This window comes from Haplochromis burtoni, unplaced genomic scaffold (assembly GCF_018398535.1).
Source record: "Haplochromis burtoni strain Fernald_Lab_line unplaced genomic scaffold, NCSU_Asbu1 Contig_194, whole genome shotgun sequence".
NCBI lineage: Eukaryota > Metazoa > Chordata > Actinopteri > Cichliformes > Cichlidae > Haplochromis > Haplochromis burtoni.
Genome location: NW_024582555.1, coordinates 763627 through 785997, shown reverse-complemented (window position 1 = coordinate 785997; position 22371 = coordinate 763627). Strand labels below are relative to the sequence as shown.

Below are 22371 nucleotides of genomic sequence, written 5' to 3'. Positions count from 1 at the left end.
TGTGTGTGTGTGTGTGTGTGTGTGTGTGTGTGTGTGTGTGTGTGTGTGTTAGATACCATGTATGATAGACTGGTGCAGACTCCAGTAGATGCTTAGACAGTTCTTCTCCTTCTTCATTCCTCGTTTACATTGGCAGCCATGTAAAGGACTGGACAGCAGAGCAGACACTGCACTGGCACACTGGCTCCTGGCGCCCGGGCCCAGTTTCATGCTGCCATTGCCTGCCACACACTGGCGCAAAGTACGAAGACGTGGACTACAAGTCTCATCACTCGAGCACGAGTCTCCGGCCACCAAGCAGTCTCTACTGGCATGTACAACCTCTAACAGAGCTGTTTCAAGAAAAAATGAGAGAAGTGTAGAAACATGAGGGGATTGGAAAAAGCAGTTAATGTGTAAGATCATGAGATGAAAAAAAGACCCATGCTAATGCAGACCAATAGTGCATAAGAAGAAAGGGGAAGGAAAGAATTGACACTTTGAATAAATTGTAAAGTGTTCTGAAAAGTACAGAATGTTAAAACAGCCGGAGATTTTATTGTGAAATCCTGCCAATGTAATGGTTGAGGTGAGCAGGACAATGAACGAGTTTACTCTGTCTTTTGTATATTTCATGCTTGTGTGGTAACATATTGACCATTTCATTCTAAAACCAAGTGAAATATAACTATTACTCTGTTTGTTTCCATAGCTTCCATTAATATTTTAACAGAAATGCCTAAAATGACCACTGCAAAATTACAATGAACAAATCCCCTGCAACTGTTGATGGAAAACCCCCACGTGCAAACAAGGTCACTCTTTGCTCTTGCCATTATGAATTTTTATTCCATTGCGGTTTCTTGTTTGTAAAACTTCCCCAAAACCTAGAAAAATGAGCTTTGCTTCTCATGGTTGGGTCTATGAGCCAAATAGGGCAGCGGAACATTTTTGGACAATATGCAGTTGGCCACATGATAAAAGAGAAGACACAATTGTAAAAAACCAGCTGAAGTTTGATGAGAGATTATTTCCAGACAGCAGTCGGTTGATATTGAACTTAAAATCACCTAATGAATCAGCATGTTTCAGACCTGACTAAATATAACAGATGAAGACTTTAAGCTTTGAGTTATAATAATTTAATATAAACCTAGAAATGGACATGATATGTCGACACATCAAAGAGGAGAAAAGGAGTCTTGATAGTTAAAAGCATGCAGAATTAATGAATTAATACGTCTTTGTGTCCAGAAATGGAAAATAGAGTTTTGCATAAAGTATATCAGATCTTTTTGTTGAGGTTCAGTATTTCTTTCACACAGTTTCTCTTTACGTCAGAAAAGTACGAACTGAAGAACTGAGCACACCTACTCTGAAAACAAACCTATTACTTTATAGGTTTGTTCAAATTCAGTGGATAACTGGATGACATGTATTTGGACTATTCAGTACCTTGCAAATGGCCCTGCAGGCTACAGCATTTGCTGCTTTATTGAGAAGAGAACAGCTTCAAGGATGAAGATATGAAAATAATGTCTCTGCATATTAAATGTGCATGTATTTTATTCAGTTACTGTGGGAAACCTCTTGAATGGCAGACCTATACAGATGCTAATTCATGTCCTTAACAATTCATTGCCAGACCTTGTCCCGAGTAGCTTGGACTCCTACAGTTGTGCTGCATGACTCAAGCTCATTCTATTCAATATGCCGGGGTTCTTGAACCTCCAATGAGTGTCATTTACAGAACATGTTAAGAACATTATTGAGTAAGAGGAACACACACACATTCATCTGTTGCTTTGGTGAAGAAAGGCTTTTAATTAAGGTTTAGAATAAAGTGAAATAACCTCCAAGCAAAAGGCTTTTTTCTTTCTTCTACAGCCAACTGGGCTCTGTTGTTTGTTTTTACATTCTGTCCACTTTTGTCAGATTTCTCAGAATATGTTTTCGTCTATTTAAGTCACAAACCCCTTTAAGTGCTGCCATTTCTAAGGATGCTCCTTGTGTACATTTGTATCTTGGGGAAATTCTGTAAACATATTCCTTAGCATGGCCTGCAGGAAACCAATTGTATCTTTTTATTCAAACAGTGAAAAATCATACCACCTTCATTTCACATGAAATCTTTTACCCCATCAGCTAAAACCACATTTTTCCATTTCATGCTGTTTTCATCTGCTTACACAGCGGGTATTTCTGGGGCAACATTGTCTCAGCTACCGTTTTGATCTCTAAAACATATATGCATACTCAGGAACAATGTCTTAAAAAACAAATAATTTTCCATTCAGTCAGCACTATGCTATCAATTACATCTCCTTCCAAAGCTGGAGCTTTACTCAAAGCCCACAGGTGTCCTGCGTCTCACTCACATCAGGAGTTATGCATACGCTCATATTCTATTCATCACATACCAGCTAAGCGCAGACATGTGGATGCTGGGTTGGGGAAAAGTTGCAGCCAATGCCAGTGTCCTGGAAGGCCAGATGGCCAGTTGCAAATTTATCCCAAGCCTTTCTTTACAGCTATGTCTGTCAGTTTGTGCTGCCTGGGCAGAAGCTGGAATAGACACCATACATCATGAATGCAAATTAGCCACTTGATTTGACATTTCCAATAAGCCTGTCTCAATGTACCAGTAGGGTTAGCCAATTAACCATGTCAGTAATCAATGCGTTCCAAGGCTCAGTTAAGTCCTCAGTTTCCCTGCCACATAAATCACAGGCAGATTAGCTGATCAGTTACCCTCGTGCGCCAGCTTAATCGTCCACTTCAAGAGAGATAAAATGGAAAATGAAACTTAATGAAGTCAGCTGGAATGTTACCGTCACTCCTATGTCTCTATAAAGCTGTGAAGCTGTGGGCTAAAATGGCAACACACTGGTGCATGTAATGAGTGTCTTTTTTCCAGTGCTTTTAGAATTTGGAAATTATCTTGGATAGCTGGATTAAAACTAGCAGCCTCACATTAAAGTGATTATACGACTGCTTAGCCAAGGGTGTTAGCCAACGTGATACAAGCCATTGTAGTGTAACTGCTCATTTAACACAATTGTGGCTCTATTTTTGCTCTATTTTGCAGCGCTAAACCTGTACCGAGACAAAGGGAGTTTGGTTCACGTGGGGCTTTTTTTCTTCATATGCAGCTCTTGAGTCATTTTCTGCCACCAAACAATTGTGGTTAAGCCACGGCACTTGCAGAGCTCCCGCAATACACGGGCAAATATTGTAATTTGTAATTAATAATTTATTTTATCTTTTTTTTTTCCATCTACTGCAGAGTGGCGTGTGCACTGAAATACAGATTATTTCTGCAACTGATGAAGATTCTTGCCTATAATCCAATCCACTAAAGTGTGATCCAGTTACAAAGAAATGTCAATACTGACGTTGAGTTTGATAAGTGAGCAGTCTGTCTATGCAGTTAATTAAACACCTGTAGTCATTACAGACCAGCAGAGATTATATGATTTGCGAGAGGGGCTCTACTAATTCACATGGGTGGCAACGCAGCAATTTCATTGAATCACAAAGCTCTGTGTTACCATTGTTCAGGATTTAAAGATAAATAATGATAAATAATCTGGTGTACCTGTAGCACCACAAAATGATCCATCCTATAAATTAAGATTCTAATTATACTAGAATTTAATCTTGATATGATAACTAAGAAAAAACCAATAACCATTGCCATTTTCAATACCATGGAAGGAAAAATGACAATAAATTAATAAGATAATCTATAATGTATTGTAGTTTATGTACTTATAAGTATATGTACAGTGTACAATGACAGTGCTATTTTAAGCTCTTTCACATAGTGTCAAAATAAAGTCAACATGATTATCATATATTTATAACATATTAAATTTTAAGTATTAAGTAAAAATTTCAAGATTTTTTTAAAATAGCAAAAAGCAGAAATATTTCAAGGTTTTGTCTTTAACACGTTGCTTAGAGATGGTGGTGACTCTCAAAGCAGAGCCAGTGAGAACCGAATGAGAATTGATAAGGAATTGAATCAATGAGTAACAATGATAACAGAACCAGAATCTCTAAATTCTTATCAATTCCCATCCCTAGTAACCTATGACATAATTTAAAGCTTATCATACCTCACTAGTGCCTCCCTGGTAATATAGATATATTTTATGTTGCCACAGCGCAAAACTATTGAGACTGCTCAGTTTAGTATTGACAAATCTTCCAAAGCATGTCTGGCTACTTTTTAACCAAAGTTTTTCAATCATTCGGATCCATCAAGTCCACAAAAGGAAGAATAACCTAATGGCCTAAATATAAGAAATCAGAGATATCAGAGAATATCTGAAACTATTGGAATGGGTATCAGGTAATGTGCAAACAGTGGGGGCACAGAAAGGAAAAAAGTCCTAGTATTTAATTTGTTTCTATCTCAATTATCACCAAATATAAAACCCAACAGCAAAGTAATTAACATATAATGCACCACATAAGCATGAATTTTGGCAACGGCATCGACCACTTACGTAGGTTACATAGTAAACTCTACAAAGATTCAACACAGAGGTCTAAATCTGGGTAATTGATAATAGTTAAACAGTGTCTGGGATTGCATCAAGGAGGCCATCTGGCATAAAAACACAAAAAGAAGAAAGAAAAAAAGAAATCCACCTCCAAACATGATGTGGAGCTTCCTGCTGTGATAGCATCGTGTGAATAAGGAAGGAACTGAAAGTAGCTTCTAGCACATAAGACCAAAAAAAACCAAAAACAAGAAGTAACACACAAAAAGACCCTGATTAAGACACATGACACTGGGACCGGAGAGATAAAAGGACAAAACGCAGAGAAGAACATGGGGAAGGAAACAATACAGGGGCCAGGGCTACAATCATTTTATCTAGACGACGAGTACAGACAACCACTGAGACAATTCAGAGAGAAACCAGAAAGACACTATTACAAATGCGTTTAACACTTTAATTCACACATCAGAAGTCCTTAACATATAAAGTGTTCCACATGACATAATTTAATAACATTCAAATGAAATTTGCTCTTACTCCTTCTTGATCTACAAATGGTCACAATGAACTTCTTAAGTTTGGCATTTTACCTCTGAGAGAAAAGTGAACCTCAACTTCCTGTGAATGTGATCTAAGTCTTAATGTTCTGTGAAATTTGGCCGCCTTTTCAGTGATGACATCTACGAGGTTGTGATTTAAATGAATTGTTAGTGAGCGTAAATTGTTCTTCCAGTGTATCAATCTTCTTAGCAGAGATGTAGCCTGTGCCTTTCTATTATAACTTATTGCCGTCTGATGCTCTGCATAAGGCAACATTATTTCCACTCATAGCACAAAATTAGTAACTTCAGACATCAAAGCAGAGTAGATTGAATTTGGAAAAATGAAGCCGCAAAATAGCATCTTCATTCAGAATAAAGCAAAGTCAGCCGCACTTATACTTCATGTTAGACATCAAACAAATAGCACATGAAGACCTAAATAGGCCTGTAATTTAGCTTCAAAGTTTTGAAAGCAGTCTGACTTTCAGCAGAATACATCAAGTTATGAGCTACACACATATTTCTTTCCAGTTTAGAAATATTATCCATTCAGTTGATTCCATTCCAACAAGAGATATTTCCCACTTTTACTAAGGAAAATGTTTAGCATCATATAAATTGTTTACTGAGAGCTTCGGTGCAAATATGTGACCACATTACCAGGAACAGGTACAATAGCAAGTCCAAGACACACACATGAAGGAGCTATTTTTAAGGTGAGCTCATTTGCCCAAACATAAGATTCATAGCACTTAAAGCACAGTTAAAAAGCACCACCAAAACTGGGCCTTAAGAACCAGGATTATAGGACGCTCTAGTGATGAAAGGACAACCAATGAAAGATGAAATAAATGCCTGACAGCAGGAGTAGCATGAAGGGCTACAGTGAAAGAGTTCATTATAATACAAAGACTGTCTCACTAGTTTAAGTCAGTCAGCCAATAACCTACTCTCATTCTTTTATATTATATTATTAGGATATAAATATATAAATATTAGGATATTAGATTTTTTTAGTGTAGCAGGAGTTCAGGCAGACCACAGAATCAGAGCAAATGTTGCAGATGTTTTGTTTAAGCTGCTTTACTGTCCCCAGTTGCTTCACTTCTGCAAGCTACTTTGAAACCCACTTCTCGTCTGTGGTGAGATCTTGCTTGTGGTCTGTCTACAAATTTCCACGCATGTACATGTAAGGTAGTGGTGGGCGGATCGATCCAAATATCGATTGTATCGATACCAAGTCGGCATCGGTATCTGATCGATACTAGCCTGGTGAGATCGATTCTTTACTTTAAGTTCTGCTCTTGTTTGCAGTGGTGTACTTTCAGCAAAGACAAAACAGCCAGGTCGCCGGACTCGCCGCTCCTGTGTCAGCGAAGAGCAGGCACATTTTGCCCCCCTTGTGTTTAGGTGTTGTGCTGTCACGTGACTTACACGCTTTGGGTTGTTAAGTTGTTTACATATTAATTATATTTTCACCAGTTGTTTTTGTTGAGAATTTTAATTGTAATTTTTGTATTATAGTTTCTCAACAGTACCTGTTTGTTTGAATTTGTTTACTGGTTTGCGTGCACTTTAAAACAAAACAAAAAAAACACTTGATAACTAAACCACCACAGCAGACCCGATGGCATTTTCATGCTTCCCAGCATCATTTACTCTTACAATAATCACTCGGTTGCTGTAAAACTACATCAACGGCTGCAGCTCTCCCGCTGCCAGCCGTACACATCACCACCAAAAACTACAACAGCACAAGCAGAGCACAGGTTTTAAGCCGGCCAGGCATGATTGTAGATGCCGTGCAGGTGAGTCCATCTCACCTGCACGGCATCGCAGACCATGGCCCGCCACAATAATAAAGCGTTTTCGATTTAATTATAAACTTTGTCCTAATTATGTCCTGGGTTTGAACTATTTAATAATAAAAAAGGAAACATCACAAAAAAACAAAACACTCAAGGTCATGAAAATTAATTGAGATTTAACAATTAAATGACGCATCCACCTTATTTATTGAAAAGTATCGATATCGTTATAGGCGATACTGGCCCGTATTTACTTGGTATAGGATCAATACAAAATTATGCAGTATCGCACACCATTGATTTAAGGCCACAGTGGTCCTAGAATAAACCAGTACTGCCAAATAGAAATTACTGCAGATAGTAATGAGAACCGGTGATTCTAAACTGGCCACAGGTGTGTAAATAGCTGTCGATTTCTCTCTTGGTTAGCTCTGTGATAGACTTATGACCTGCCCAGGGTGCACCCTGCCTCTAGCCCTATGAGCTATAGATAGGCTTTAAATGGCCCCCACCCCTCAACAACCTTAAACTGGATAAGCAGTTAAGAAAATTAATGGATGGGTGGATTTTCTCTGTAACAGCCATTTAAAGTATTTACATTCTGTATGTTTATTTTCCTTGGTAGCAGAATAGCTTGCTATTCTCCCACTGGGTTCAAATCACCTTCACACTCACAGGGGATTCATTTGAAACAACGCATGCATGTAATCAGCATTTTAGTTTGTAATTTAACTTGTGGCTATCAGCCTCACTGTTTACTGTTCACTTTCCCAGCTGTGTCAGAGCTCTACTAAGATAACAGTAATTCTAACAAATATTTCCTGCTGCAGCTGCATCACATTAAAAGCAGTCAACAGGAAGACTGAGTTGGCTCTTATTTTGATAGTGACAGAAATCACACTGTGATATAAATGGAATATTAACATCCACCATGTGTTATTATCAAACAAAATTGTTCTCTTTAAATTTTCCATATGGATCATTTTAGAGAAACATGAAGGAGCAGTGATTGAACTGCACACCTCCAAATCCTCGCCATGGTAACAAACTCCTTAGTGTGCCTTACGGCCATGTGCTAAACTTTTCACGCAGTGTGCAGAGCGAAATCAGATTGCAGCTGCAATTGCAGTATCTTATTTGAGACAGAGTGACAGAAGTCTGTTACAGCAAGCACTAAAAACCTGTATTCCTCTAAATGACGTCTCAGGTCCCTGAGATTGCATCAGGTCTTGGATAGAAACCATTTAGTTCCCTGATAACAATCTCTCTCCTGCAGCAACATGAACGACCCCGTCTTTAATCAATGCTTCCCCTCAGAGGAGCTTCAGCCCAAAAGGAGTGACTCTTCTTCCTTTTACTTATCCAAAGATTCACAAAAACACTGCACTGAAACACTTGTGTGAATAACAAAAATATACCACACTCATCCTTAAAAATATCAAAATTACACGTGTCTGCTACTCTGGATCAACTATAATTATCAATAAACCCTAATCCTTCTTTGTGATGCTGCATGTACTCACATCTTTGGCAAAGCTCTTATTTTCAATATTCTTATTATAAATTACTGTTACTGGAAGCAGTAGCATTCATATGCTTGCCAGACAAGTTTTCTTTTCAACTGTGTGTACTTAAGTCTTTTTTTCCATTTTGCCAGTTGTATACTTTAGAATTCTTCATCCCTGCTATGCAGTTAGAGAAAAAAACAAACAAACAAATTGATCCTATAATGCAAGGGCTGCTGTGTGAAGGGAACAAATCCTAAACAAAAGATTATATTTGAATGCATGAAAGAGGCTTTTTGTTATTCATGGCTTGAATTCCTGATTCAGTTGAGCATCCGTGTCAGTTTGATCTAAGGGCTAGATGCAACAAAAATGACTGGCACAGCTACAAAAGTATCCTAGCACTGATGTTTGTTTAGCTCTGTGTCAATGTGAACTGCTATCCTTTTGAGAAGCCGTAACTTTGGTCTTGGATGAAAATGTGTTATCAAGTGAAATGTGAGATTAAGGCGTTTGGGGTTTAAAGATACCTTAAGTAACTTATGACACTAAAAGAATTATTTAGCCCAAGTCACATGAGATCTGTCTGGATAAAGTGTGCCAATCGCCATAGGCTAAGTGTGGAGACATTTTGGAAGTATTTTATGTCCAAAAAGTCCGTTTTAAGAGTTGTCTCGCTCACATTGCACAGTGTCTGTTGCTTAAATACCAAGATCGGAGATTTTAAATGTATCTGTCAGCATGCTAAAATTCTGTGAATGTATTTACTGAATATTTAACACTAAACACATGAAAATATTATTTGCGAGTTTTTGAAGTTTTGCAAAAAGCTACAAATGTCAACCTCATAGAGTCACTATGTCAGCCAAGTACAAATAAAGGAAGATTTTAAATATCAAGAGTTTTACTTTGCAGTTACATAAAGGTTTTTAAAAAAGACAAAGATGCATTGGGGTGTTGAGGCTGAGAAGCAATTCCTGCTCTCCAGCCTGTATGGTCACATTTCACCTTTACTGTTAAAGACGGGCTATCCCTTGTCGAGACCGACTGCATGAACAGGCCAGTTATTGTCCCCCCATGAAAAACAGAGGGACTTGATAAAGTAGTTGATCAACTGAACAATAAGCATTGCTGTTAGTAGATCCAGTAGATACATTTAAATAGATTTTATATGTAATGAATAAATGTGACATGCAGCTTGTGGGGATAGGTTAATTGATTAATCCAAATTGTCACTAGGTGTGAATGTGAGTGTGAATGGTTGTCTGTCTCTGTGTGTTGGCCCTGCGACAGACTGGCGACCTGTCCAGGGTGTACCCCGCCTTTCGCCCTATGACAGCTGGGATAGGCTCCAGCGCCCCCCGCGACCCTGGAAAGGATAAGCGGAAGCGAATGGATGGATGGATGAATAAATGTGAATACCACATGACTAAGAAGTAGAAGTGAAAAATGAAATGAGAGGTGGAATCTAAATCCATTACTCATTTAGATTGTCTTATCTTTAAAATGCTGTTCCTCCAGGAATGCAGATTTCTAACTGTGCTTGGTTATATTCTTCCATTTTTTTCCTCCCTTGTTTGCTGTGAAGTACTTTCTATCCTTCTTTTGAGACAAGAGTTGTAAACTACACGATCATCATCATCGAATCATCATCATTACCTTTCTAAATCTTGATGATCAATGCTCGATGGTTAACAGGTGCTGTAACTCTACAGCCACAATCGAGAATCTAGAGTTTGCTCTGGTCTTTTATGGAGGATTTCATCAGTGTGATACTGTAGTCCTACTTTAGCAGTCTTCTTATTTAATGGTTTAAAGATGGCAGGAGGGGACCAGCATACACGCAGTCTGCTTGGCTACTACTGACACAAGAAAGATTTTTCATCATCATCATCAACTTTATTTATAAAGCACTTTAAAACAACCACAGCTGACACTAAGTGCTGTACATTGGAACTGTAAAATAAAATTACAAGAGATATATATAAAAAACTACTTCAATTAAAAGAGAAACTAAGTCTCACTGAGGTTAAAAGCCAAGGAATAAAAGTGGGTTTTAAGACGTGATTTAAAAGTGGACAGTGAAGGGGCCTCTCTAACATGCATGGGCAAATTATTCCATAATTTTGGAGCCACATTTTTGCCAAATCCAGTCTTCCAGCAAATAAAGTTGTCTTCAAATTTGATCTCAAAAAACAAAAAAACAAAAACCCACAACACAAACAGTTGTTATTGTTACTGAAGTGACACAGAAGGAACCTAGTCCACAAAAATCCTCACCTGCTATTCCTCATTTAGTTTCTACAGTGTATCTGAATCATCCAACGCTTGTATCAACAGCAGCCTGAAGTGGTCTAGAAGCCAACATGCAAACCAGTGCAACACCTCCCATCTGCTGAAACATACACACAACCACAACTACTAATCCACAGCATGGTATGTTCTTATTAAACCATAAGGACTACAAAACACTTGGCTGGGATTGTCTCGTTGTCCTGGTTCCTAATTAAGTAACCTGGAAATCATGCCAGTCATTTTGGTGAGCCCAACAAGTATCAGGTCTTAATGAAGAAAAGAAGGAAACAACACAGCTCCTGGATGACTGAGGTCACTCCATGACAAATGAATAATGCAGACAAATGTTCTCCTTCTTTACTTTCATTGTTCTCAGTTTTTTAAAGTTATACACATACTGTAATAGAGACAATAGTTTTACCATGTGATGTGATTATTTGATTTCAAAAAGTCTCTCTGAAGTCACAACTTGTCACAGTCTGGCGAGGGCAGACTGTATGAATTGAGAAAAGGACCCAAAACGCAGACTCCAAGGAACAGGGAACAGAACTTGAAATGTTAACAAAAGGCGAGCCGTTTAATATGGCTGGTAGAAAAGGTACAAACAAAGGGCAAGGCAAACTGAAGCAAAATTAACACAAACCTAAACTGGGGAATCTAAACAAACAATAAGAAAAACCTAGACAAGAAACTTGGAAGCATGGCATAGGAAACATGGCGTGGACAACAGACGACCTGACAATCACACACTGAAAACAGAGGACTTAAATACACAGGAGGTGATTAGGGGAAGTGGAGACACATGAGGAAACAGCTGACTAGGATAAACATAATGATGCACAGGCAAGAGTAAAACTAACCACATGAGTACAGAACACAAGACCCCTTTTCAAAATAAAACAGGAAACATGCAGACTTAGAAACGATAACCAGAATTTGACAGCGTAAGACACAGACATGAAACTCAGGAAGAGCAGGGGAGATTTAACATGATTGGAAACATGAAGGGGAAATAATAAGAACTAGAAACACTTAGGCATGATAATACAAACTTGATAACATAAGACACGCAGCATGAAACATGAAGGATGAGGGGAAGCTTAAATACAGGGGAAGAAAACACAAGGAGTCTAATAACCAAATGAACTTAGATAACCTAATGAACAAAATAAACTCAAACTTAAAACGCTGGGTCAAAAGACCCAGGACCATGACACAACTGCTCTAAAACTTTCACTTGGGTGTGTGAAAAAGTTTTTGTGAAGGCCGAAATAGAAATCCATTAACACCTTGTAACTGCTTTAATGCCGAGATGGTCTGAGGAGCCATCGTGTACTTTGTCAATATAGCATTTTTTCTGTTTGTTGGAGAAAAAGTAAAAATGTAAGCAGATATTGAATTGTTTTAAATTGTGTGATAGTGAAAGATATTATTGGGGTTTTTACAATAAATGCTTAGAGTACTTTTTCATACTTCCTTTGCTGCAGAGCCTATATATTCCAGTCATAACCCAAGAGGCAGCTTCGAGCATTTACATGGAAGGAGGAGATGCAACTTGTTACTTTTAATGAGAGAGGAAATTATGAAATGCTTTCTTTTGATATGCAGAGCAGTTTCCATCAGACTGAGTTGGAAACATTTACATTTAATACATTTTCCCAGATGTGAGAAAAATAAACTATTATTTTTCTCTCATCTGCGATTATTTAGTGGCAAGACTTAGAGCGAAGGTGGGTGTGTGCCAATTTGTGTGTCACTGTGAAGCCTTGTCAGGGTTCAGTCTCAATGTCACACAACAAAGACTGCTTTATCTCCACTTGGAAATGGTGACATTATGAGTGTGTCGACTATTGGTATGTAATGGCTGCAATTAACTTATCAGAACATCGTCCTTTGCTTGCAGAGGGCGAGAGCGTGACGCATCATGTTTTTCTCCCAGTGTGAAAGTGTTGGCTGTCTGCAGCACTGAAGAAGAAACCAAGGCATACAAATGATGAGGCTTCTCAAATACAGAGGGCATACTACAAGATGGCTGGCAGTTTTTTCTCTGTTACATAATCAGTCTGGAATGGTATATAAACAAACACCAGCCTTGAAAGCTTCATTATGAATCATCTTCTCACTGTCAGGGCAACTTGATTATTTTTTTGCAGATTAAACACCTGGTCTAGAAGTGTTCATAGAGCAACATTTACAATATGTTTAATGCATGTGGTGGAGAAAAGAGCGGTACAACTCACTCTAAATTTCAAACAGCAATTAACTCCCTGTTTCATGTTGCATTATTTTATTATGTAAAAACAAATAAAAATGTTCTAAAGCTTTATTTTGATGGCATCAAACCAAATGAGAAGTTTGGTTAGGTTTTGATCAGCATTTGCTGATTGCTTTCTTTTTATGAGGAGGACATGTGAGAGAGGAGCAGGAGAAGTGAGACACCAAAAGTATGGAGAGGTGGGTATCAAATCGACAAGGCACAAAGTAACTGTTGATGAATGTTTAAAAGGAGTCCTTGTCACACAATGGAATCAGAAACTATGAGATCAGGGCTGGAGAATTTTGAATCTGAACCCCCGTTAACTTCACTGCTCACTTCACTGTTTTCTCTCCTACAATTGAACAGAAAAATAACAGCTACACATTGCACAAGGCTAATCAGAACTTCTTGGATGGGTTGCCATTCGTCTATCAAGATTTCTAGTCTGGTCCTTGTCCTCAGCGCCTCACAATCCTAACAAGATACAGAGCAGCCTGAGCAAGTTACACGATGCAAAAAAGTTGTCTTTTGGAGTCGGCGCATTTCATTCATTTTCTTTTTTATAAGAGGTTTTTCTGTGTGGAGTTGCATGTGTGTATTTTCTCCTGGTCGTCTGGTTTCCAGAGTCCAAAGATATGAATGTTAGATTAATTAGTGATTTCAACTTGGACGTCTTTTTTGTAGTGGTTTCAAGAAAAAAGTAAAAATAATCCTCTTAACAATTCCCTTCTTTTAATTTATCTTACATAACTTGCATGCTCTTGTGTTTTCAAATTTTATTTTATTTTTTTGTTTTTAAAAAGAATGTAATGAACAACTTCAAATCCTCCTCCCTTTCTGGAAAGGGCGAGCCTAGCACCAATCTCACATCAACCTGCACATCAACCTGTATCTTTAAAGTAGTCTCCAGTGTATCCTGGAGCGTGACATCACGCTGTTAAAAAACTCTGACAAGACAGGTCACTATTGCTTTAACAAACTCACATCTGTTCAGTTCCTTGTTAAATTTTCATGTAGCTGTGCCACATAAATTTTCACACTAAGTATGATTTTCCCACATGTCACCATAAACCAAAGCATCGTCTAAATGGGATACACAGCCTGTCAAACTAGCCGAAGGCTTCATAAGGCTTTGAAATGTTGCAGGAAATCAGTAATAAAAGCTGAGATTTCTTCAGTCCTGGCCGTTACTGACATCTGCCAATATCCCTTTAAAGGTCTAGTCTCATGACAAATTTTTCACTTCCAACCCAATCAATGAAGTATTTCATGTGTAGCACTGCACAATCAGGTTCAGTGACAGCATTAACCTTTCTAAAGTCAGTACAGAATCTGTCAGAACCATCAGCCTTATCTGCCAGCAGACACAGAGAAGCACAAATAGAGCTTGCTTGTTCAGCTTTCCCATTTTCCAAATGTATTTAGCTTCTTTTCCCATCCCTTTGCACTTTTCCATAAGCATCCCATAAAAATGCTGGCTTAATGGCTTGAGCAGCCCCCACATTTATGTCATGCTCAATTAGTGTGGTGTGTGTAGTGTGTTAAGAGAGATGAGTGTTATTGAAACAGCTTCACAAGGTCTGACTGCTGAACATCTGACAGAAAACCCAACTGGTTGTTTAAATGTGTTAGATACTCAGAATTTTTTTAATTTGCCTGTTAGAATGAGTCCAGATGGAAATTTTAAGTAATCAGCAAACAAAGCTCCCACTGTGACAAATGTTCCTAAAGTTTCCAACTTAAGAGTTTCCTAGCCCACCAATCACTGTTTACTTCAGAGTGAGGTGGCAGCATGATAGGACTTTAATAGTTTACTTCATACGACTGAACTTTCTTCCTCCTTTCTAGAGTATCAAATGAGATACGGCTTTTAAAGTCTGCTAAACCCGGTCTGAAAAAGTGAGTTTGTCAAAAGCAACAAAACTTGATCTTCTGATTCAAAATGTGGGCTTCAGCTTTCCTATCAACAGGCTGTGTGTTTCTTGGTAAACTGACAGTTTGCATCTTAGCAGTGGAGCAGGCAACAGGCAATATAAGATGGCACAACATTCTTTAATTCATCACCTAACTCAGTTAGCTATCCCCATACTGTGTGCCCAAATACTGCTTCATTAGCACTGATGTTTGTGCTTTCTTGTTCCCTCATTGCAAGTATAACATAGACTTTAAAGTCTCGTCCAAATGTTGTAGGGCTCCTTGAGGCTACTTGATACCTGGTGTTTAAGCCTCAAGCTGTTTTATCATTCGTGTGAAATTGCCCTCTTGGTCAGTTTGGACCACAAAAAGTTGACATGAAGGAGTGCAAGTGAAATGCTCCAGAATAATGAGAACTTTTACATATTACAGTCATCATATAGTAATTCCTAGCATTAATGTTTGGTAATGGACCCACACAATACAAGATTAGACATTCAAATGGAGTGAAAGCATGATGGATTGAAATTTCTCAGTCCTACACTTTGCATGTGTCATAGCAGAAGAGTTGGTTGAGGATGCTGGCCAAGACATTCATTTGATTCCTAAGGTTCTTGTGAGGGTTGACCAAAATAAAAGATTTATGAACTCTCTTTCCAAACCTTGCAAAGCTAAATCATTACCCAGAAGGACAGGTGTTGGGGACAGGTACCGCCTCTCTTCAAATCAGATTGGAATAGAGATTGAAAGTATCAAAGGACATCCGCAGAGGAACCAAACCTATGCCAAGCACAGAAGATTTAAGTTGAAGTGCAGGCTGAGAAAGGTAAAACACTCTCCACAATAAAGCACTAAGTGGTACCTTTTCCCTTCCATCTAAAGATACAAAACCATCTAAAAAGCGCATGAGTTACATGAACAGAATTGAATAGTAATCTAGAATTTTCTAGAATTTTCAAAACATACTCATCGACCATAAGAGCAGCAGGCTTATAATGCTACTGATATTAATAAGAATAAGGCGTCTTAACCTTCTGCTCATTCATCTAAGTAGCAAGGTGAGAAGGCAGAGTGCTAGTAAACTCTTCAAAGGCAGTAAGGTCACATAAACCATCATATTTCTTTTTCAGAAGACGTGCACCACTGTATAAATTGATGCATACATGCAAAAAAGAAAAAACTGGATCAACACTAAGGACAGAGCTAAATGCTAGGACCAGAAAACTGCACACATTGGAAAATCAAGGTTTCATGAATAAACCAGCGTCATACTGAAAGAGTGTGACAAATGAATGTGGGTCTTTTTTTTATCAAATTTCATGGCTCAAGCCTTCCCTGACATTAAACCACAGAAACCACTAGATTGTGTTCTTCTCCCAACAGTCGGGGGCTCATCTGTTTTTCCCTCATTTCTCAATTCCAGTTTTAACTGTTCCACTATTACACTCAACTTTCCCAATGCTGCCTCATCCATCAGCCATTCGTGGTCTTATTCAAACTGTAACACTTCTTAACTCTTATTTTATCCTTCCCTTTCTCCTTCTCAAATAACAAAGACCCATTAAATAAGTTTAAAAACAATGTCACTGGAGCCAGGATTGCTAGCTTTTTGTTTAGTTATGTTGATACTTACACACCTCAAAAATACTCCTTAAGTCGGCCTTTTTGGGGAAGTTTTTCAGTTTTTTGACCAGTTCAAGTCTACTGCTGAATTAACCAAACCAGCATTTGTAACCTAAGCCAACGTTTTGAGAGACAATCTTTTCAGATACACAAAGATCAAAGCATTACTATGGTTAGTATCCATATTTGGCAGTTACCTTAGACTATGTGGCTAGAAAGAATGAAGGAGGATCAATCCAGAAGAAGAACACAAGGCAATGTGAGGAACTAAACACACAATTATTCTCCATAACCTGAAGCGTTTTGGTTTAAACCCCCAATTTATGCACCCCCTTGTCGTCATGTGCACACTGGCAGCTGGTATTGATGCATGTCTAAATTTGCTGTATTAGGGAAGACAGAATGTTTCAGCCAATACTCCAAGCTGCTCCCAATTCTTCAACCCCATGGACAACTCAAAAAATAACAAAGAGGCCTGAAAACAACAAAATAACTGTTGGGGGATACAAAAATGCTCTAGTCAGACAGCAATAAGTAAATAAAGATACCCAGTTACAACCACCCAAACACATCTCACTCCCCCCAAAAAAGAAAGAAAGAAAGAAAAATCTTCACTCTGGGTCTCCCAAACCTTATTTTGCAGGTATAAACGTTTAAGGCTTTTCTAGATTTTATCAGTGGAGGTGCCCTTACCTCCTATGGTTAGCTAATTCAGGATGTAACTAAGAAGTTAGAGCCACACAGTAACAATTTTCACGAAGTCAATAATTCAAAGAAAGCTGAACAAAAAAAATGGTGCTAACCTATGAGCTACATCTTGATATACTAGAGATAACTACAATATAATGCAACCAAAGCAAATGAAATCTGTTGGTTGTCTGAATGACAGCCTTCTGAAGGCTTCCAGGAAGGTGAAGTAATTTCCTTTATTAGGACCTAAAAAGTAGGACCCAAAAAAGCAGGCCCAACAACTAGTACTAACATAAGCCTAAGGCAATCACAGAATGCCAAGCTACTGCTGATGAGTGGACCACCACTGTTTGAGAAATGGGCTGTGCGATATCCTGAAATGAGAGGACAGGGCCGAGTAAGAGCATCTTCTCTGGAAGTCATAAGAAAATATTTATAGAATACTAGCTGGATGACTTCATGCTGTTATTAAGTGTTAACACTGTCAGGTCTGATGTTGTGGCAAGGCCATAACACCTGGCAGCTGTGGTTGTCACTCAAGAGTCATAACAGGATATGCGAGGGGCCATGAATTCCAGTACAATGATTGATGGGCACTTTTACTGATGAGACTCCTTAATAGCTCTGTGTCGTCTGTGTTCCTCAGACTCTCAGCATGCCTCCAGTCCTTGAGACCTGTCTGGCACTGTGTAGTGCAGCAGAAGCAGCCACACTGACAGGACGTCATACATGAATCTTAAGATAGGGCTGTTCAGCCGATCGCCTTCACCTGCCTTGTCATAAACGGGTGGAACATTTTCAGTGGCATGATGTGATTCAAGATGTATAGAAATCCTGCAGGGTTATTCTATTTTTTAATTACATGGGTCCTGACACACTCTACTGGTGATATGAAACAATAATCTAGTCTCTTTTAGCTGTGCATCATTTAAATGTGTATCGTTGCAAAATGCCATTTTATCCCCATTTGATTTACATCTCCTCAGTAACTGAGTAATCGGTATCTTCACAGATGCTCCAACCTCTTTGAGAGGTCTGCACTGGGAAACTATCATTCACCTAGAGTCAACATTATGATGACAAAAAGTGAAATGTGGGTCAGTGTGACCAGATGTTAAGCTATTAGAGTCTGGAGCAAAGGACTCTGTCAATCATGCAGGACCCATAGGTGGAAACCATTCATCTGCAGTATCTCAGTTACATGAGTTTTTGAGTTCCTTTGTGATTCACTGTTTAAAGCTTCAAATGACAGGTCACAAAGGGAGCAGACAAACCAAAAGGCCTTTAGTCAGCACAGACGTAAGCATAAAGATGCAACAAGGCTGGCAATGTCCACTGCTAAACAACAAACTTCTTCTTTAACTAGTGCATGTGTTAAAACAGAGCTGTTTACACAGCTAGACTATGGACAGAGTTGCATTGTAAAGGACGTGTGAAAGTCATTCCTCAAGTATCTAAAACCTGGCAGCTATTTGTCATCTTCAGAGCTGTCAATCATGCTTAACAACACTGTTAGTGATACTTGTGATTTACAGTCAGATGCTGAAGTTTTTCAAAATACTAGGAGTACAGTCAAGATAGGATGACAGCAAAGCCTCAGCATTTTCCTCTCCTCATTAGCATGTCACAGGAGTGATTCATAACATACCACGCAGCCTTGCATGGTTCTAAAAGCTTTGACTGCTAATCAACCAGGTAGTTATTTAAACATTACTGTGGATTTTAATTGGGCGTGCTTTGGGATTTCAGTATCATTTCATGCTTTTGATTTGATCGACTCTGACTGTGTGTAATATGAAATTATATTTAAGTAAATTTCTCTTCAGATCCTCAACACTGTTTTGTGTTTTTTCTACAGATTTATCCTCTTATTTTTCCTGCAAACAGGAACACTGAGTGACTGAAGCAGCTATCTCTTATTCTAACAAAAAACCCATTAGGCATTTCTGTCACAGTTTATAGAACAAAAGCACTTTGTATGAGATGATTACAATTTTCTTTTCCAGTCACTTCAATTTAACTTCCAGTGGCAATAAACCATAACAATGTCCTAATTAATTTCAGCTCTGAAATTCATAGTTAGTCAAACAGACTGCCGGGATTATAGCTTGCAGGGCCAAACATGACTGAGGCTGAAGTATAATTGAAAAAGTGGCTTCATTAACTTTGTTTGCTGTATTTCTGCAAAGGCAACAAAAAAGAATCTAAGAAATGTTAAGAAACAGACTAACAGGCTGTGGAATGTAGCAAGGCATATACAGACCAAAAATATGGCATATTTTGGTGAAATACACTACAGGGAGTGCAGAATTATTAGGCAAATGAGTATTTTGTCCACATCATCCTCTTCATGCATGTTGTCTTACTCCAAGCTGTATAGGCTCGAAAGCCTACTACCAATTAAGCATATTAGGTGATGTGCATCTCTGTAATGAGAAGGGGTGTGGTCTAATGACATCAACACCCTATATCAGGTGTGCATAATTATTAGGCAACGTCCTTTCCTTTGGCAAAATGGGTCAAAAGAAGGACTTGACAGGCTCAGAAAAGTCAAAAATAGTGAGATATCTTGCAGAGGGATGCAGCAGTCTCAAAATTGCAAAGCTTCTGAAGCGTGATCATCGAACAATCAAGCGTTTCATTCAAAATAGTCAACAGGGTCGCAAGAAGCGTGTGGAAAAACCAAGGCGCAAAATAACTGCCCATGAACTGAGAAAAGTCAAGCGTGCAGCTGCCAAGATGCCACTTGCCACCAGTTTGGCCATATTTCAGAGCTGCAACATCACTGGAGTGCCCAAAAGCACAAGGTGTGCAATACTCAGAGACATGGCCAAGGTAAGAAAGGCTGAAAGACGACCACCACTGAACAAGACACACAAGCTGAAACGTCAAGACTGGGCCAAGAAATATCTCAAGACTGGTTTTTCTAAGGTTTTATGGACTGATGAAATGAGAGTGAGTCTTGATGGGCCAGATGGATGGGCCCGTGGCTGGATTGGTAAAGGGCAGAGAGCTCCAGTCCGACTCAGACGCCAGCAAGGTGGAGGTGGAGTACTGGTTTGGGCTGGTATCATCAAAGATGAGCTTGTGGGGCCTTTTCGGGTTGAGGATGGAGTCAAGCTCAACTCCCAGTCCTACTGCCAGTTTCTGGAAGACACCTTCTTCAAGCAGTGGTACAGGAAGAAGTCTGCATCCTTCAAGAAAAACATGATTTTCATGCAGGACAATGCTCCATCACACGCGTCCAAGTACTCCACAGCGTGGCTGGCAAGAAAGGGTATAAAAGAAGAAAAACTAATGACATGGCCTCCTTGTTCACCTGATCTGAACCCCATTGAGAACCTGTGGTCCATCATCAAATGTGAGATTTACAAGGAGGGAAAACAGTACACCTCTCTGAACAGTGTCTGGGAGGCTGTGGTTGCTGCTGCACGCAATGTTGATGGTGAACAGATCAAAACACTGACAGAATCCATGGATGGCAGGCTTTTGAGTGTCCTTGCAAAGAAAGGTGGCTATATTGGTCGCTGATTTGTTTTTGTTTTGTTTTTGAATGTCAGAAATGTATATTTGTGAATGTGGAGATGTTATATTGGTTTCACTGGTAAAAATAAATAATTGAAATGGGTATATATTTGTTTTTTGTTAAGTTGCCTAATAATTATGCACAGTAATAGTCACCTGCACACACAGATATCCCCCTAAAATAGCTAAAACTAAAAACAAACTAAAAACTACTTCCAAAAACATTCAGCTTTGATATTAATGAGTTTTTTGGGTTCATTGAGAACATGGTTGTTGTTCAATAATAAAATTATTCCTCAAAAATACAACTTGCCTAATAATTCTGCACTCCCTGATATAAATTCTACTCGAACTTCACCAAAAAGCTCCAGCATCTCAGCAAAAACTGTTTTAAAAAGACAACATTGAATACTACCTATTTACAAAGGTGTTGAAAAGTGCATTTGGTGGTAAGATTAACCAGCAAACTGCATCTAACACCAAGTGCAGCTGTCAAAAGTTTCATGCCAATCACATTGAAAATCAGGCTTACGCTGAATAGTGTCTTCTCTAAGAAGTGGATAGAGTGTAAGCTTTCATTTAAAAAAAAATCTCCATATAAGTGCTATACCACATCATCCTTGAATGACACATTTTGGAGCCGTGTTCATTTGACCTGCACTCCTTCTGTGTCATACCCCATTTAGACTGGCACCTGGCTCATCAGTTTATTTAGATACTTATTTTTAAAGCCTTTCAGATGTCCCTGGTCCTGAAAATAAGATACAACATTAAATAACAAAGATTGAGTAGTCATCGTAGGAAATATCTGGTTCTCCTAACAAAGCCTTCTTACACACAATGTAACACAAAAAGCAGAATATGTCAACATATTCTGCTTTATGCAGGATTCGTTGCTAGAAAACTGACAACATAAATAAAATCTCTCAGATTGTATTAATTCAGCATCGAGCTGCTTTACTTTCTTTTGCAAAATCTGCCCTGTACCACATGACTCTATGTGAGTCTGCTTTCACTTAATCACAGTCGCAGCTCATGAGTTATTTTTTATGCCAAACTGAATCAAAGCACTAAATCAGCTGGTGGCAGTAATCATACATGAAGGTTGCATTATTCATTAGGCTCCCATGTTTCTATGAAGACAAAAAAAATTAGAAAATGTGGGAAAAATCTTTCCAGAATCAACCTCCCACCTGTCCAAGTCCAGATTAAATAGAACTGAGACGCTGCTTTGTGGTTTCAGCGTATTTCAGTCTAATTTATAGTTTAGTCGTGAAGTCTATGGAACTATGTAACAGACGTCTCAGCCAACAGTGACAACCAGAGATTAAGTTATGACAGCTGTCTTTTCTGAATAGGTCGAGTGCGCGTTGAAAGGACCCACATCATACATGCATTTCCAATATGAAAGGAGTTTCAGTGGAACACTGATGGAAGAGAAGACAAAAGAAACTGAATTAGCAGTTGGGAACAAAGAGAAATGAAGACTTCTCTGTGAATATAAAACTATTCACCAACATTAGGTTATATGGTTCAGTTATAGTGTGTGTGCTCCATTACCATTTGTATGATAATCACATAGATTGCTTTTCTGCCTTTCCTTTGTCCCTGAATACCAAGACTGTCAAGGCTAGCTCATAGTGAATGCAGTGTGTGCCACTTCCCAGCAGCTTGTTCAAGGTCTCCTAGTGTTAATTTGTTCAAAAATGTATGTATAGT

The 22371-nt window shown here is 38.7% G+C and overlaps 1 protein-coding gene across 2 annotated transcripts in view; it reads right to left on the bottom strand.

Moving 5' to 3' along the window:
• The window catches only part of gfra4b (GDNF family receptor alpha 4b), a 56540-nt gene that overhangs the window by 18247 nt on the left and 15922 nt on the right, over window positions 1-22371 (bottom strand). For both annotated transcript variants that reach the window (XM_042226065.1, XM_005935207.3), the window contains one exon: window positions 57-332. In XM_042226065.1, coding sequence (XP_042081999.1) covers window positions 57-332 — 276 coding nt within the window. The remainder of the gene's footprint in view (window positions 1-56; window positions 333-22371) is intronic.